Consider the following 17,409-nt stretch of genomic DNA (forward strand, 5'->3'; position numbering starts at 1 on the left):
GCATTCAAAATGGTGATGTGTGCTGTTTTTGGGTGCAACAACAATAATAATAAAAAACTAAAAAATAATGTTTATAAACTCGATAAGAAGGTTATGTTTCACTCGTTCCCAAAAGATAGTACACAAAGAAAAATCTGGGTAAACAAATGCGGCAGACAAGACGATTTTAATGTCGTCAACGCGACAATTTGTAGCGTACATTTCAGACCCGATAACTATGAACGAGACTTACAAAGTGAACTTTTAAATTATGAACCGCGTAGAAGAATATTAAAAAAAGATGCCTTTCCTACTGAGCACTTACCTAAAATAGGAACAGATCATTTATCACCGTTTTTGTAAGTAATCAGCTTCATATAATATAAATAATATATGTAAGATAACTATAACGTGTTTTCTCCATTTCTTTTGGGCCTACGCCTATAATAAATAATAGTTATTTTCCTCTTATCTAATTAAAAAGGGTCGACGTTGCAAATTATAATCGTATGAAACATACTTCAACAAATGCATACCCAAGCTATAACACATTATAACTGTTTCAGCATAAAAGGAGTGGATCTATCTTCGCCTAGCGACAAGCTGTCACGGAATGACGTGAAGTGTGGGAGTGAGATAAACCTACACACGCGCAACGAGGCTATCTGTAATCGTAGTGTCATGGAATGGAACGTATTTACTGGCTTCCTGAGATTCTTAGTCCTGCGGGGAGGATGACTGAGAGGTCTGATGCTATTATGGATGTATAGACAGAATAGCAAACCGAGGGGCTCGACGGCCGCCCGGGTACTTACTTAGCCAAGATAGGCGTTTTGCTATCGAGCCCCGGTTAACCGAATTATTCGCTATTAGGATGAAAACGGATGCGTGGAGAACGCTGCGATGGAGCTGAAGTGCGGGAGTGTGTAGGCGTTGACCTCGCTCCCAAATGCAGACCAGTGCATATGTTTCATTAGGAGCTTATTAAATTAAAATTGCGAATATGTTTCTTGATTTTTGAGCAAATCCAATTTTAGGAAAAAATTCTCGTTGTTGCGATCAAAACTTGTTCTGTTGGCGTGTGAATAGTATTTCTGATATTTACAGACGCAAGCAAGAAATGATCTGAGCGCATAGTATAATTGAAGTTAGATATGGAAGAGTTCTTGTGTGAAACCTTCGGTGTTAAGAGGTAGGCGCGGGGATTCCGCGAATCGGTTAATTTGATAGTTGAGGATCGTAAGTTATGGTAGATGGTGGTGGATGGAAGAAGCCATAGAGGGAAAGCGATATTAAGTTGTGTAAATACACTGCTGGAAATCTCTGCCGAGGCATTTGCGTCGTTTGCATCCTGACAGGGACCAAATATATGACTGATACATTATCACGAGGGGGTCTAAAAACTATCTTCGGTAAAGCTCGTCAGGGCTAGGAACGGAGGAGGTAGTGATACGACCGGGATGGTCACAAAACGGGTGACTACCCCGGCCTTGGGGTAGATAAATTAACTCCTGTTAATTTATCTCTTTACGGAAGAGGTTAAATTTTTAAAATCTACGAAAATGCCGACAAAGTTCACAAAATCATCGACCGTTGAAGAATAAAAGAGAAATTATTTGTATTTGTGAGGGTGAGAATAACATATCGTTGTTCTACGTTTTTAAAAGACAATCCTTTGCTTTTCCTAAGTGTAGTATAAATTAATTTCTTTTATAGTTTACAGTACTTTCAAAAAACACGGCCGATCGGTAATAACAAGAAATACTAAGAACAGATCGATTATATGATTAAACGGAATAGAGAGTTTGAAAATAGGACTTTCACGATAGATCATTATTATTCGAAATTTGTAGTCGGTTCTGACTTCCCGTTATTGTTCAAAAAGCAGTACTGTTACACCTATCTCAAATGCGAGCTGTGATATCAAAAACATCGGCAGCTCGACTGCATGAACATCTACTTAATTTGTGATCGACCTGAAGCCTGACAGTCGTTGAAGTGAGACATACGTTCTACTGCTTCACAGGAACTTACGTCTCTTCCCGAAAACACTGTGTTCCCGGGTACATCGATATTTCATAACAGTGCTTGGAATTTCAGTACAGGAAAAAAATTACGACCTACTCGACTCGAATTCGTACTAAATCGCGGTTGATTTAAAAAAAATATATATAGGATAATATAAGCTAATTTATAAATAATTAAAATCAAAAAAAGCGTTTAAATACTTAAGTCATTTTGAAGATTAATTCCAGTTTCTTAAAATTACATTTAATTTTGAAATCTGTACATATTTTGTGAAAAAACAGCGGCCGATTGATTTATTTAGTTTTTATTACGTTAGATCCTTTTTCGGAACATCGTAAACATTTCTTTTCTATTTCGATCGAACTTCGCTTACGAAAAGTCAATTCGACTAGTTAAAGTAGCTTCACATAAGTCCGTTCCTCACAGCATTTTATTAAACACAAAACTGAATTGCTTTCACTATCAATAACAAATAAAAACTAACACCTGGTCGGTTAAATAAGGTAGTCCGATCGTTAAACATATATTATTCGTATTAAATTACGAATGAGAATTTTATAACTGGCATATCGTTATTACGGTAACATTAATGTAACTCGTAATTGTTACGCACATCCGAAGCCGGCGACCGGTTATTATCGGTCGATAACGCGGTATTTGTAGGTTTCCGAGAACGCTGTTATCTCATCTGTACGTTTAATTTATGATCTTGATTCCGGTTCCGTCCCGTATTCACTAGAAATTGTACGGTGCGCTCTCATTTCAAGTTTTACGTACACAGTACATCGAGCTTCGGAAAAATATACGACCGATTTACGACATAATTTGTGATTTAATGGAGAAACCGTAAAATATGAGGTAGTAGAGCGGTATAAATGGACGAACGAATTACTCGAAATAAGGCACAAAAGTCCTACTTCTTATTGATCGTAGATTTTTCTATGCCTGCTCAGTAACAAGGGGTGCGCCTCCCCGATCTAGATTTAGTTTGACAAGTGAGCGGTTGGGACACATAAGCGGAAGGTGAATAGCATCCTGCTTAATCCGCTCACGCTTATAGGTAGCTCACTAGGAGCTTTTAAGTAACGAGGTCGCTAAACTATTTTAGACGCACAGTAGCCGTATCTTGGCACTGACATTTGGTCTATGCTCTAAGGCGACCGAATGGGGTGGTGGCGGGAGAAATGCCAGTAAACCAATGCCTGCTCAGTAGGAGTAAAAGTACTTACAGTTTTAAAAAAATATCCTGTTTCGAAAGTTTTTAACAACTCAAAACTACAAAATAGCAGCAATCTCTAGAGATTAATGTTATTAGTTAAAAAAAAAAATTAAAATCCAACAAATATTTTAGTACAACAAAGATAGATTCACAAAAAATTAAAAAGAAAAAAACACTAATAAGTATAGACCAACATCAGGAAAATTTCTACTACGAAACATTTTTTTTTATGAAATATTTTTAAGTAACAGTTTCAAAAACTTCCGAGATAATCTGGTAATTTTGAACCACCAATCGAAACCGTTAAAAAGTAACGAGACCGCTCTAGTGTAACGTACATTTGCCGAGTGGAAGGGAGAATAGTGGTTATTGACCTAGAGTGCGCAAGTGGGGATACGAGACGGCACGGTTAGTTCAGTAACGGCCGATCGATTCTGAGTGCGAGACCGTTTAACGTGTAGTTACGAACGATTTTACTTCGTTACGTGCCACGTGAGATTTATCTCTAATTAATTTATTATATAAATTCAGAAAGTTCTAACCGATTCGTTTAATTTTTGTTTTTTTTTTATAAAAACATGTGTGCACGCGTAAAAATACGAATGAGAACGACCATGAGCCGACTATAATGAACGGTGTCACAAAAATAACAATACTTTGTGTACGGTCAACGAAAAACTTGTACCGGCCGTTAAACCAAAACCGAGGAAAACGTAATTATAATACGGCTTCCTCGGCCTGTTTTATTTTTTATATAAGATCTATTTTACGCGATAAAAAAAATGTTAGATTTAAAAAGCGAAGTAAGATTGTACATAAAATATTATGTCAGCTTAAAAAAGACTCCGACAGAAACTTATCGTTATTTAAAAGAATTGTACGGAAAATCGTGTCCGTGTAGATCACGAATTTTCTTTTGGTATAAAAGATTTCAACAAGGCAGAGAAGATTTAAACGACGATCGACGAAGCGGGCGACCGGCGGCAGCGTTTAATGATATAAATATTTCAGCGGTTAAAGCAGCTCTCGAAAAAAATTGTGACTTAAGCGTCAGACAGATATCGCAGATTACCAACATCAGTCGAACTACTGTTTATCATATTTTAACGCATTGCAAAATCAGAAACGCGGTATCGAGGTAGCTATTTCTTTATTTTAGTAATTACCTTAATATTATTATTTATTTATTTGTTTGCTAAAATGCTAGCAGTTTTAGAGATTTTTCTTTTTTCATACCTGTTTATTAACTGCGTCGATCTGTCCTCTGGGACAGATATCTGTACATTTAGGATGGGATCCACGTGAACAGTTTTGATTCAAATTCGGCTAGTTAATTTGAGAAAAAAGTTCAAGTTGTCGATGACAATTTAGAGTTAATTTAATTTTATTTTTTCTACTGAATAATCTTTTCGATTATTTTTATTTTTTCTTAATAAATTTACTATTAAATTTTCACTTTCTTTTTTTGTAACTTAAGCTATTAACATTAATATTTTCTGCGCAATTTTAATTGCGAATGATAAATTGTAAATTTAATATGCGCGTCGTACTTGAGTTTAAACGGAAAATAAAGCTAAATAAAAAGAAATAAGTGTAAATATGGTTATTTTTATATACAGTGAAGGCTTGTGACGGAATTAAACTACGTGGCGCCGAGTTCTGGTCCGTTGAACGAGCTGAAATAGCGTAACGGAGCAGTACTTTCCGTGTAGACGCAACTCTGCTCTCAAATGAATCGTCAGTCGCAACGGTGATAGGGTACAGTTTATAACGTGAAACCGTATCTGATATTTGTTTTTTTCGCGGAAACCGAATATACGAATCTAAACGTTATATACTAATTTAAGTGGCGCGAATTTTATCGTATGTTTTCAGTACGGACGCTTACAGTCGGCTCTTATCCTCTTTTATTAACAAATTAGTTTAAATCGATTGCCGTTTTATACGTCACACCATTCCATAAATAATAATACCGTACCGTATCCGTGCAACGCGCGCATCTCTCCTTTTTTGCCTTTACTTTCGTACGTTTATCATCGTACTCTTTTTGTATATAACAGTTAAGCATTTTTTTCAGAAAATTAAAAAGAACTACTTTTTCACTCGTTATGAATACATTATCGATAATGTATGTATGTATTTACTACACGATTAAAATAGTAATAATTTTTTGCGACCTATAAACGACCGAAAGATTAGATTGTAATGTAACAAACTGCAATCGATCAGAAATTATTTATTATCGTATACATCCTTGTAAGATTCCAGATCAGGTTTGCAGTAAAAAATTACGTATTTTATATTTTTTATTTTATTAACAAAATCATCGACAAGACTGACGCCATGTCGTAAATAAGGATTTAATTTTCTAATGCCGGTAATTACTCATCGATAAGTTTTTTTTGTCTTATTTAAATCATTTTACTTCACTGGATGTAGGTCCGTAGTCAGAACAATATTACAATACTGTTTGGACCGATTAATATATTGCATATAAATTTAATGATTAAATCATCGTCATCATCAATATGAAACCTTAACCGCTATATCGATGCGCAGGCTATTTTTGTAATAGTTTTTCACGGACAAACTGGTGCGCGTGACCTTTGATTATATACGGTAATCTTGTTTAGATGTGTAATAGCGCTTAGGCTATCGTTGGTGAACATGCATTTTTGAATTTGACTCGTATTTACGCGGGTTATTCGCGGGTAGCTGCGGCAATACGATTCCATATTCCAGAAAAATGTTTCCGGTCGGACCAACTTCGCGTTAAATTCATCGATGTCTTTCGGAGTAATGTGAAATTTCTATTTTACCTAGTGACGTTTTACATAAACTATATTAATTTAACTCTCGTTAAATGAGCGAAAAGAAGAGATTACGTTCGTTTAGTTTCGGAGAAAAATTACAAATAATAACGCTTGCGAAAGCGTACGGTAACAGATTTACCGGGAGAAAATTTAATATTCCAGAATCTTGTATCAGAAAATGGAGGAAAAAAGAGAAAGAGATTACGTTCGCTAACAAAGATAAAAGAGCGTTCCGTGGAAAAGAAGCCCGATTTCCCGATATTGAAACGAGACTGAACGAGTATATTCAACAAAGACAACGGTTTGGTTACACGGTCTCCAATGAAATGTGCAGAATCAAAGCGCTGGAAATCGCGGAACAATTAAATATCGGTGAAAACGAATTCAAAGCCAGTCGATGTTGGGTACGCCGATTTATGTGCAGGTAGGTAAACGTTTTCTATTATGATATGGATCGCTCCCTCTGTTTAAGTTACATTTGGTAAATAATTCTACCTTTGCCATGCGTTTTATTTTACACAAATATTATTCTTGAAACCTCATGTTCTTTATAGTTTTACCATCCGAAAAGTAGAATTTACGTCGTAAAAAAGGGCCTAGGATGTGCAAATTATTTCTGAATATAATTTTGTACTTAATTAACAAAAGAAAAACAAAGATAAAACTATTTTAATAACATTAAGATGTTATATAAGACGTTTTAAGTTTCGTGTAATCGAAAGGAATATGATGCCCGAGTTTCCGTAAATGTGACACGACCCCCAGGACGGGCTTTATGTCCAGTCACAGATCGGTTAATTTAATCCCCAATCGTTTCATAGGAGACAGCCGGCGAGTGGTTTCTTCGGATCGCTTAGTTTTTCCTAAGGCTTTCTTTATCTGGAGTAAAGGTAATCGACTGCGGCCTGTGTTTAAGCCGGTCGATACAGAATCGTGCATCAATGAAGTACAGCTGCAGTTGTAGATAATACGAATTCCCGACGAATTGCGAAGCGATGAGCAATCGATATTTCGAAGAGTACTATTTATATTTCGACTCGTTTCGCCGTTCCTCAACGGGCTGACGAACCCCATCCATTTTTTCGATTCCTACTCGAGGATGTGTACGGATTATATAAATACATGGCCCACGGAATTGTGCAGACAGTACGGGTACCGATAACATTTATTTATCGCTTTATCGATAGGGCACCCCCTACACACCCGTCCGACGGGTGTGTAAAAAAATAGCCGGGTTCATGTACCGATCGGTAAAATCGGGGCTCCGTAAAAATTCATATTTACTGTAATATTTACGTAAAACGAAGCGGTAATTGTGTTATTACGTATAAAGCGAACCGCAGTCGTTATATTTTTTTTAAAAATACGTATAAGCCGGTATGACAAAATTTGAAGAGCGATTTTTCTGATCGTTCTAAACACTTTGAAATCTAATTATGTTATGTGTAAAAGTCTACGTGTGCAAAAGTCAGTTTACCGCTGCCTGACAACGACTACCCCCACCACACAACAACTAGCGAACGGTCTCCCTCCTACCACATCCACTTAAAACATATTGATTTTCTCAGTCTGTTCCGTGGCACGTTTCTGCGTGTTATGTTTACATACTTTTTATTTCGTATAGTTTTTTATATTTATTTTATTTAAAACGTTGTATCTACCTTATTTTACTGTTTAAAAATAATAAATCATGAGTAGAAAACTGTCGACCGAACAAAGGATTTTTGTTATTAAAAAATGGGTGAAATACAACCACGATTTTATCGATGTAAAAGCAGCTTTCGAACACCGTTTCCCCGATATCCTACCGCCGACTCGCCAAGGAATTTACAAACTTTATAAGAGGTTTTTAGACACCGGTACAGTGGACGATTTACCGCGCTCCGGACGCCCTCGATCGATCACGACGGAAGACAATTTACGACTTGTAGCGGAAGCGTTTGTCAAGTCGCCGCATAAATCGACCGGACAAATATCCAAAGAGATAAAAATATCGGACAGAAGTTTGAGAAGAATGTTAATTACGGGAACCTTTTGTTGTCACAGGTATATTATGATTATTATATTTAAGAATATATATATATAATTAAATCCACTTGCATTCTCGGCAAATAGATTTTACACTGTATGAATAATGTACTTGAAAAAATTACCGTAATATTCACTCTACTTAACTTTTAACTAACGCATCGCCTTAACCGAATGCTTAAGCTAGTTTATAATTATTCAAATGGAAAACAACATATAATTACGTAAATAAAATCAAACATTAATAGTTCATTTTATTTATAGTGATACATTGATCAGATACATGTGTTAAAAAAATCACAACTCGGGTAACAGCTAAATTTTACAGACTAGAAGCAGTACGATGTCAATTAATTTATAATTATTTTATTTAATTTCCAAGCGCGGGTTTAAATTTTGATTTAGTTTTATATTTAGCTATTTATATTACTTAATTACGGTTGATTTTATAGACATCTAAATTTACTTTGTTATTATAATATTTAATTTAGTAGTTTAATCCTTTAAATATTATATATTAGATTATTTTTATTTATTTATTATTCTCTATTAATTTTATTTATAGTGTACAATTTTTATTTATTTATAAGTTATTAAATTTAAATCAAAGATTAACATTTCTTATTAATATTTAAATTAATTATTATTCAAACTTGTTAATAAAAGAAAGGGATTATTAGTTAATATTTAGCGGTTAAAAAATGTTTTTTATTTAACGAACTACTTAAAAGTACTTTACAACGGACTGTAGGAAAAAAGACTAAGAGAGCACAGGGAGCGAGAGAGAGTGTTGGCTGCGCGCATCCGCCCGGCGCACACCTCCGCTCTGCGCAAACAGCAGCAGTTGGCCCTGCTGTTTGTTTGCTGTTTGTGCTTCATTCTGTTTACGCCTGCTACGTGCTCTTCTTGGCAAAATTCAACAAAGTATTTTCTTACTAAACTGTATATACGAATGAAATGTGTAACGGTTTAACTCCAGGGGAGGCGCCCAGAATAATGTTCGATTTTTAATGTAATCATATGGCTTTACACTTTTATCAATTATCATATATATTTACTACAAAAAAGGGCAGAAAAAAGATCGAGAGAACACCATCTGAGGAACGTATGCATAAAGAAGAGAAAAAAAGAAAAAAAGCCGAATACGATCGTAAACGTAGATCTGAACAAACACAGGAAGAACGAGATAATGAAAGAGAAAAGAAAAGAATACGTATGAGTAATCGACGTGAAAATTTAACGTGGTTCGAACGGCAGGTAATAAAGGAAAATGACAGACAACGAGTACGAACTAAAAGATCTCAGTTAACAGAAACCGAAAGGGAACAGATAAATAAAAATTTACGTATACAAAGATCACAGTTATCTGAAACGAAGAGAGCCGAAAAAAATGCTAAACAGCGACTAAGACAACAGATTTATAGGGCACAGTTAACAGAAACAGAAAGAGCTGAAATAAATGCTATAGAACGACAACGGCAACGAAATCGTAGAGCACAGTTAAGGAACAACATTACTAATCCGAGGTAAGTCTTTTTATAGTTTGTTTCTCGAATTTAATTAAAAGTTTTTAGCCGATTCTATTTGCAAAAAAAAATTAGATGATCCAATATTATTTCTTCAATGTGAACTTTTATCAATGATCCACAGAAAATTCTTCAACTGCAATGAATTTAATTCATAAAGTAAGACTTTATTTTGGGGGCTTTTCAAGCGATAAGCAAAGTACCGTTTTGTAGTTATAAATTTGTTAAAGAATTCGTTTTGATTATTTTTGTATTGTAATGTTTTTATTATTTAATTTTTGTTTATAAATATTTATCTGAAATTAAATTTGCGTTTTCGGGGATAAAAAGGAAAACATTGAGGTTAGAACCGTGTTAAAAATCACAACTCAAAAAATAACTAAAAATGATCTGGATTTTGAAGCTTTTCGTTTTAAAAGTTTCTATTGTTAGTACGTTAAATTCATGAATGTTATTTAGTTATAACTGGCAAAAACATTTAACAAAATCATATGAAATTAAACATATACCGTGTAATATTTTCTGCCTGGGCCGTAGGCCTGCCATTTTGGTAGTACAATAATAATATTTCTTTATCGGTATTATTATGTTTTTTACATATTAGTTTCATATAACTTAGTATATATATATATATATATATATATATATATATATATATATATCACTCACACACACACACACTAAGGTAGTAGAAACAATACTGATGTAACACTGGTAATGATTTCGATATGTCAATGTTTATTTTTTACGCGATGCATCTTGGGTCGGCCGAGTCCAATTTGTGGGCAGACTTACGATTTAATAAATTAAAAAACAAACAAAAATCGATTATAGTAAAAATGTTTCATTTATTCTGTACACAAACACACATTAAAATTAAAATATCGTAAACCATCAACTATAAATTATAAACAAACTCGGGATAAAAACATTTTTAGACGGCTAACGATTGATCACACAATACAAAGCGAGACAGTGTACCAGGTCAGTGTAGTGTTCTGACGTTCAAATCCTAATGTAGTAAAACTAAGTTACGTTTATATTGACGTGAAAACTGGACAGCGGTTATAGGCGTACTTTGGTGGTCGGGGTTAAATTACGTATCTCAGGAACGGTCGGCCTGAGCCTGTACAATACTATCTTATTTACATATCATACAATATCATCCTCATTTCATCGAGCCGTGAGGTCGCGTAATATTCGCGAATCGAATAGATCGTATTAGATCAGAATTAGAAAAAATAAAAATTGCGACATGTGCGTGTGTAAATATTTTGGTTACTGCTGCAGATATTTGAGTGCATAAATAAAAAACTCTTTTCTTTATAGACAAATGGAAAAAAGACTAACTCGGAATTTTATCAAACCGAATGCTTAAATGTACGTATTAACACTTGTTATTAGGCCTAAAGATTAATTTATTCTTTAATGAGTCTAAAATTATTATTTTTTCAATAAAAATACACTTAATTTGCAAATACACTCTGCTAAGAAGTCTTTTGTTTAATTGTTAGATTATAACCAGGAAAGCTAAAATTGTTTACGCTTTTAATTACATTTTTAATTGTAGTAAATAAAATTAATAATATTTTTTTCCATCTACGGATGAACCTACAAAGAGCAATATGTTTTGCTAATTCGACTAAACAACTATCGCCTATAAATGTTTGTGAGTGCACATGCGCATATACACAAAAGGAAGTGGAAGACGGAAGGGTGGGAGAGAGAGAACTGTTCATATGTCCGGTTGAATAATTTGACATAAGGCCGGAGTTAATGTGTTTCACCGATTATAGTCCCTTCCGATTTTTACGTATAATATATAAAATCTGCCGACCTGACGTTTATAAATTGAATAAAATCATTCAATTTTTCTTGTTACATAAATATCAAACTAAATAACTGGACTTCCTGGGTAACATCTGAGAAATATGTTCTACATCTGTTGATGAATATTTTAAGTTAAAATATCACCACCGATTCTGGAATTTAATAAAAATCGTTAATTAACAAAACCTGAAAATAACATTTAGGGCCGAACCTTTGGAGTGGTTTCACAGATTTTTAAAATTTTTTATTCTGTTCGGTATATAATCTTTGTGTAGAGGACCTATGCCAAACCCCCCCACAATTTTTTTTCCGATTTATCAATCGAATAATCGTCCGTTTATTTAAAAAAAAAATATTGGAATCTTCGTTTCGCTACAATAAATTATTTGTCGAGGAACTTTACCGATCTAGGTTCCACATTTAAAAAAAAATCATATCGCAAAAGTTTCGTTAAAATCAGTTATGAAATTTCACGAACGAATAAATACGGTTGAATACCGACTGAAAGATACACTATCTTGTCGAAAACGAGAAGTAATTTTTTAAAGTTATTTTAATAAAACTATTATTAATTTTGTAGTAATTTCTATAAGACTTAAAATATAACGACATGAGTAACGGACGCATAACACAACGAATTAGGACCCTTCCTCGAATGTCGATGACACCTCAACGCTCTGCGGTTGCTTGTCGTGTTTGCGCATGCGTCAAGTAAGCTACACGCCTACTTACCGTCCATCTTTCTCTCCCTGTCCCTCGCTCTACAAGGCTCTGCGGCCGCTTGTCGAGTGACGGAGTACAGTACGTTAGAAAAGTATTTCCGCAACGGTTTAACCGCGTTAGAAATGTTTAACGTTATTACGAATCCGATTAATTTCGATTGTTAAAGGCGATCCTTTTTTATCGGTGTAACGTTACATTAAACGCCGGAATAAAATCGCTTTCGACGCCGAGAGATTTTAATGTCGTTTAGAAAGTGAAATATGATATCGATCGAACAACGAATGTTTTTAATCGATAGCTTTTTCAAGTGCGGCGGCAGATATTCGGAACAAGTGAAACAAAATTTTCGTGAAAAATTTCCTAATACGAATTTACCTCATCGCGATTCTGTTCGCAATTTAATTAATAAATATTTACAAACGGGGTCTGTAGAAGATAGAACGAGAACCGGAAGACCTACTGTTTTAACGGATGAAAAAATACGCGACATATCGCAAATTTTATCGAAGAACCCGGAAAAGTCGCTGAGAAAATTGGCGCGGGAGTCGAAGATATCGATTTTCTCGGCTCATAAAGCGCTTCAAAAACTTAAATTGTGTCCGTGCAGTATATCTGCCGCCGAATCGTCTGCAAAAAACACTAAAGAAAACAAGAAAATACCGGACTTACTATCAGAAGTTCAAAGGTATATCTTTTTTATTATTTTAATCTTCGACCGTTACATCTACCCGATAAAATGTAAATCTGTATTCCTTAAAATGTTAATCCTTCTTACGTTATCAAATTTACATCCATCCCTAGTTTTCGTCGATCGACACTATGGATCTGTAACTTTTCAAAATTTTTACGATTATATCCGACTCGAAAATCTCAATATTTTTAACGATAAAGCGATACATTTTTTTATCTAATCGTCACATATACGGTATATTGTTTATCGTATTTTCGTCATTTTTCCACTTTTCGATGAAAAATATCACGGATACAATGAAAAATTGAAATTTCAGAAAACTTTTGTCTCTATTCAAATTTTTTATTTATAGTAGGCTTATCTTACGGCGCAGAAGGTTCAGATGGTGCTTATAAATATGTTAAAATCACTGTTAAAATCAATAAGGTAGTACATACCTATTTATACAATATCAATTTCTTTTTACTGAAATTTAGGAGTAGATAATTATTTGTACACCGCGTGCGCTCGCACACACACACATATTCAAACTTAGTAAAACTAAAATAAAAAAATTCGAAAATACCAAGTTGTTTTAGCTGGATCTTTTAATGCTTTATTACCTTTGAAAAATAATAATGTTATTATTAATAATGAGGCCTCCCAACTCGCAATTAACGTATACGATACAAAAGTTTAGTGCACATCTATTCAATAAAGACCGATTGTTTGAGATCGGTGGAACAAACTGTTTTCTTACAAAATTCTCATTCTAAATTCCGCTTTAAAGCTTCTAATTTAATTTCTTTGTCTTTTAATTTGTTATAAAACATTATTTTTTAAAACAATCGTAGGAAAAATAAGTTAAATATCCGCAATCGTGACGTTTGTAATTACGTATTGCAATTATTTTACGATTCCGGTTAAAATAATTGTACATTTTATAAAAATAATGAACGGAAATATATACATTACTTGGTAAGTGGACGATGTACAATTCCGAAAAAGCGGAGGAGCAGTTCGAGTTTTGCGGAAATGAAAGACTAATTAGGAACCGGTTAACTTTAATAATCAATTAATTTAAGAGCATACCATTTTTATTTCTTTATAGGATTTTAAACGGTGTACAATTTTATTAATAATAATGTACTACGTGCCGATAGATAGATCTACATTTAAACATGAAGCCGATTTGCAACAATAAAAATAGTGTCACTTTATATAACTACACGGCATTGTCTTTCTTTTATTTTAAATTTAACAAAAACGCGATAAAATAATTTTTAGAAAAAATCAAGGGAAGGTGAATTTATTTCCGAATATAATTTCTTTATTTTACGACGTTTGGCTCCCGACTACCTTTCCGGTCGTTGTAAAAAATTAACAGCGGTAGAATTATTTATATTTTGAAATTTATCAGCCCGCAAGTCGATCGATATGATAAATCTTAAGTACTCGCTTATATTTATTATTAGCAGTTACATTAGTTTATATTATCGGCTATTTTAATTATCTTATCTCCGTGTGTTAAATAACGTAACCGAACGGTTATAAGTTATAATAAATGCGCATTCGCTGCCAATTTCTAGTAAAAGCTATCGGTGAAATGAATTCATTCTTTCTAACCGAATATGCTGTTAGAGAGAAATCAGCACGCCATTATTAACGAAATTCACATGATATTCGGCTCTGCATGTGATAGCACGACCCGGTCTGGTCGTACAATGTACATCATTACTCTCAAAGAAACTAACGTTCGCTGTAGCCGAATTTCGGCTTAGCGAAAATTCGGCTACAGACGTAATAAAAACTGGAATATAATAATGTAATACACCATATTTAAAGTACACTACTTTGAGGGAGATAATGCATTACATTCGATGTCTCCACAGTAGTACAAAAATATACGAAAAAGTTGTATTTAAACGTAGAAAAATGGAATTTAGCAAATATCCTGCCATGGAACAAGTTATTTTTTCAGTGATGGACCCCCAAACTCCCAGACGAGGCAGCTAAAAATTTTAAAGGGCACTGAAAAACAAACATTTTGACGTAAACTTCGATCTGAAACAATCAACCCAACCTAAATTGTGGCCATTTAATATTTTGCATAACTAGTTTTAAAAGAAGGCTGTACAGTACACCTTTAGTAATGATCAAATGCCTCAAAATAAATTGTTTCAGGTAGTAGAATTTACTAAATTTTATTTTAGGTCAGAAGGTTGAAAATTATTCTTTATATATTAGTCGATTAGATACCGCTAACATTATAATCAAGAATAATAAACTAATCGAGTGCAACTTCTACAATTAAAGACGAGGGTATTTACATCATATTCTATTGCGCCCATTACATAAATTATTTATTAAGCGTTGTCCAAATATATTTTATTTGAAGTAATTTTATATAAAGCAAATCCTTAATATTACCGAAGGCGATTTAGTGCAAGCGTTTCTGATGTACGTACTACCGAGTTTAAGTTTTAGTTTACATTTATCACTTAATAAGAAATTGTAGGATTTTAAATGCGATCCATTTTTTAAAGTGCGAAATTGAAATTTGTAAATAAACAATTCTCGGCCTACAATAGAGAACATCTAACATTTATAGGTAAAGAAAGCGGAGCCGAAAACGCGGAAAAGAGGCAGCGTTTAAAAAAGATCGGACGCCCAAACAGTTGAATTATATCAATTTAAAACTTTTTATTTGTTATAAATAAATAAATAAATATATATATATATATATATATATATATATGTTAATATCCAATTTGTTACGAATGAACATAAAAAAAACAAAAAAAAAGTTCAATCCACTAAAACTGTAAATAATATACGTCGCTTGTATGCAAAAACTAATTAGTAGAGAACAACAGAACTGTTTATTGTTAGCAGACTGTCCACCGGCTGGCAATATCGACCGCCTTAGTCAGGGAAATATAGTCGACCAACTGAGCAGGTAAATTAAAATTAAATTAATGAAAAAAAAGGAGGGAGTTGTGTTAGTTAAAACAGAAAAAAAAAGATGGCGTCGTAATTTCTATTTCATAGTTCACCGAGAAAAAATTACTTTAGTTACCACTATTAAAAAACCCCTCATTCCTGACTGATGCAATTATTACTTGACAAATTGGGTAACTGTCGGTTCAAAATCACGAGAAAATTTAAAAACAAATTATATTTGTTTTAGGATATTTTCGTATTTTTAACGAGTATTTTCATGAAATCCGAATTAGGTGATTTTTTAGATTTACTTCATTTTTCTTCATTTTTCACTAAATGAAATAAATTAGTTAAAATGATTAGGATATAAAAGAAGACCACCTCAATTATTTACCTTTAATGAAAAAATGACGTATTATACAAAATGACTATTATATTTATTATTTTTAAGTTTTGCTAAGAGTTTAAATCATTTTTGTCCGAAGCGGACTAAGTCTTACAATATTTTAATAGAACGGTATCGAGATATCGTTACCTGCAATAAAGCTATTTGAAATTAAGTATCTTAAAATTAAATCGTTTGTGAATTGCAATAATAATTCTTTATTTGTTCTTTACAACTGTGCACACCAATTTTTTTATTTATTTAAAATCTATTCACCGCACTTAATAAACATACAATAAAAAAGTAATTATCAAAGAAGTCGCTTATCACACACCAGCGACACCGCTTAAGAAAACCAGCGCCACACACATTACGGAAAACTAATAACTAATGTTTACAATAATCAAGCGTTTACAATCATTCGATATAAAACTTCGAATTTTTAAGAGGCTTCTGTTCCACATTTGCTAATACCGGGTGATTCAAAAGGGGCTTCACAACTTCAAAAACAGAAAAATTTATTGAGATAACTTACAGGTTCGGTGGAGTTCTCATTTCATAGTAAACACATCACGTTTTCTATCAGATACAAACTTGATGTGTTTGCTATGAAGTGAGAACTGGAATTCGGTACTAATGAATGCGTAGTTCATTAGTACCGAATTGAGCCACCAGTGCTGCCAGCAGCAGTTTTGTTAAAAATGTATACATTTTTTATCGATGCGAAACATGCTCGTTGTTCGTTTTGGTTTCACTATTTGCAGTCAGAAACTGCAGTTAAACGTAATTTTCGTTGAGAAAATGGTAGAGAGCCTCCTTTTTCTTTCTTTTTCCTGTTTAGCCTCCGGTAACTACCGTTTTAGATAATACTTCAGAGGATGAATGAGGATGATATGTATATGAATGAAGTGTAGTCTTGTACATTCTCAGTTCGACCATACCTGAGATGTGTGGTTAATTGAAACCCAACCACCAAAGAACACCGGTATCCACGATCTAGTATTCAAGTCCGTGTAAAAATAGCTGGCTTTACTAAGACTTGAACGCTGGAACTCTCGACTTCCAAATCAGCTGATTTGGGAAGACGCGTTCACCACTAGACCAACCCGGTGAGTTGGTAGAGAGCCTCCAAACAATTTACTCTCGGCACCAAACCTTTGAGACAGGTTGTTCTCAGTGGCGGCTCGCTTATAGGCATTGTGGAATTGCAGCATCCCCTATTTCCACTTTATATTATCAATAACATTTAATATAATGAGTCCTTT

General features: G+C 33.7%; 2 protein-coding genes across 15 annotated transcripts in view; one reads left to right on the forward strand and one right to left on the reverse strand.

Moving 5' to 3' along the window:
* Positions 1-17,409, reverse strand: part of LOC142329167 (uncharacterized) — a 503,112-nt gene that overhangs the window by 279,438 nt on the left and 206,265 nt on the right. The window contains exon 1 of one of the 4 annotated variants that reach the window (XM_075373522.1): positions 10,103-10,154. The exons of the other annotated variants lie outside the window; for them this stretch is intronic. Within the exon in view, the coding sequence (XP_075229637.1) occupies positions 10,103-10,139 (37 nt within the window). The 5' untranslated portion in view covers positions 10,140-10,154. Of the gene's footprint in view, positions 1-10,102; positions 10,155-17,409 lie in introns of those variants that run through there. 4 annotated transcript variants of the gene reach the window in all.
* LOC142329169 (uncharacterized) overlaps positions 1-17,409 on the forward strand; it is a 236,808-nt gene that overhangs the window by 53,206 nt on the left and 166,193 nt on the right. Inside the window, exon 1 of one of the 11 annotated variants that reach the window (XM_075373542.1) lies at positions 3,658-4,364. The exons of 5 other annotated variants lie outside the window; for them this stretch is intronic. In XM_075373542.1, coding sequence (XP_075229657.1) covers positions 4,009-4,364 — 356 coding nt within the window. In that variant the 5' untranslated portion in view covers positions 3,658-4,008. Of the gene's footprint in view, positions 1-3,657; positions 4,365-5,844; positions 6,464-7,628; positions 8,086-8,940; positions 9,594-12,225; positions 12,832-17,409 lie in introns of those variants that run through there. 5 more of the 11 variants (XM_075373539.1, XM_075373541.1, XM_075373531.1 and 2 more) reach the window with 5 other exon arrangements.

Source organism: Lycorma delicatula, chromosome 8, assembly GCF_047948215.1.
Source record: "Lycorma delicatula isolate Av1 chromosome 8, ASM4794821v1, whole genome shotgun sequence".
Taxonomy (NCBI): domain Eukaryota; kingdom Metazoa; phylum Arthropoda; class Insecta; order Hemiptera; family Fulgoridae; genus Lycorma; species Lycorma delicatula.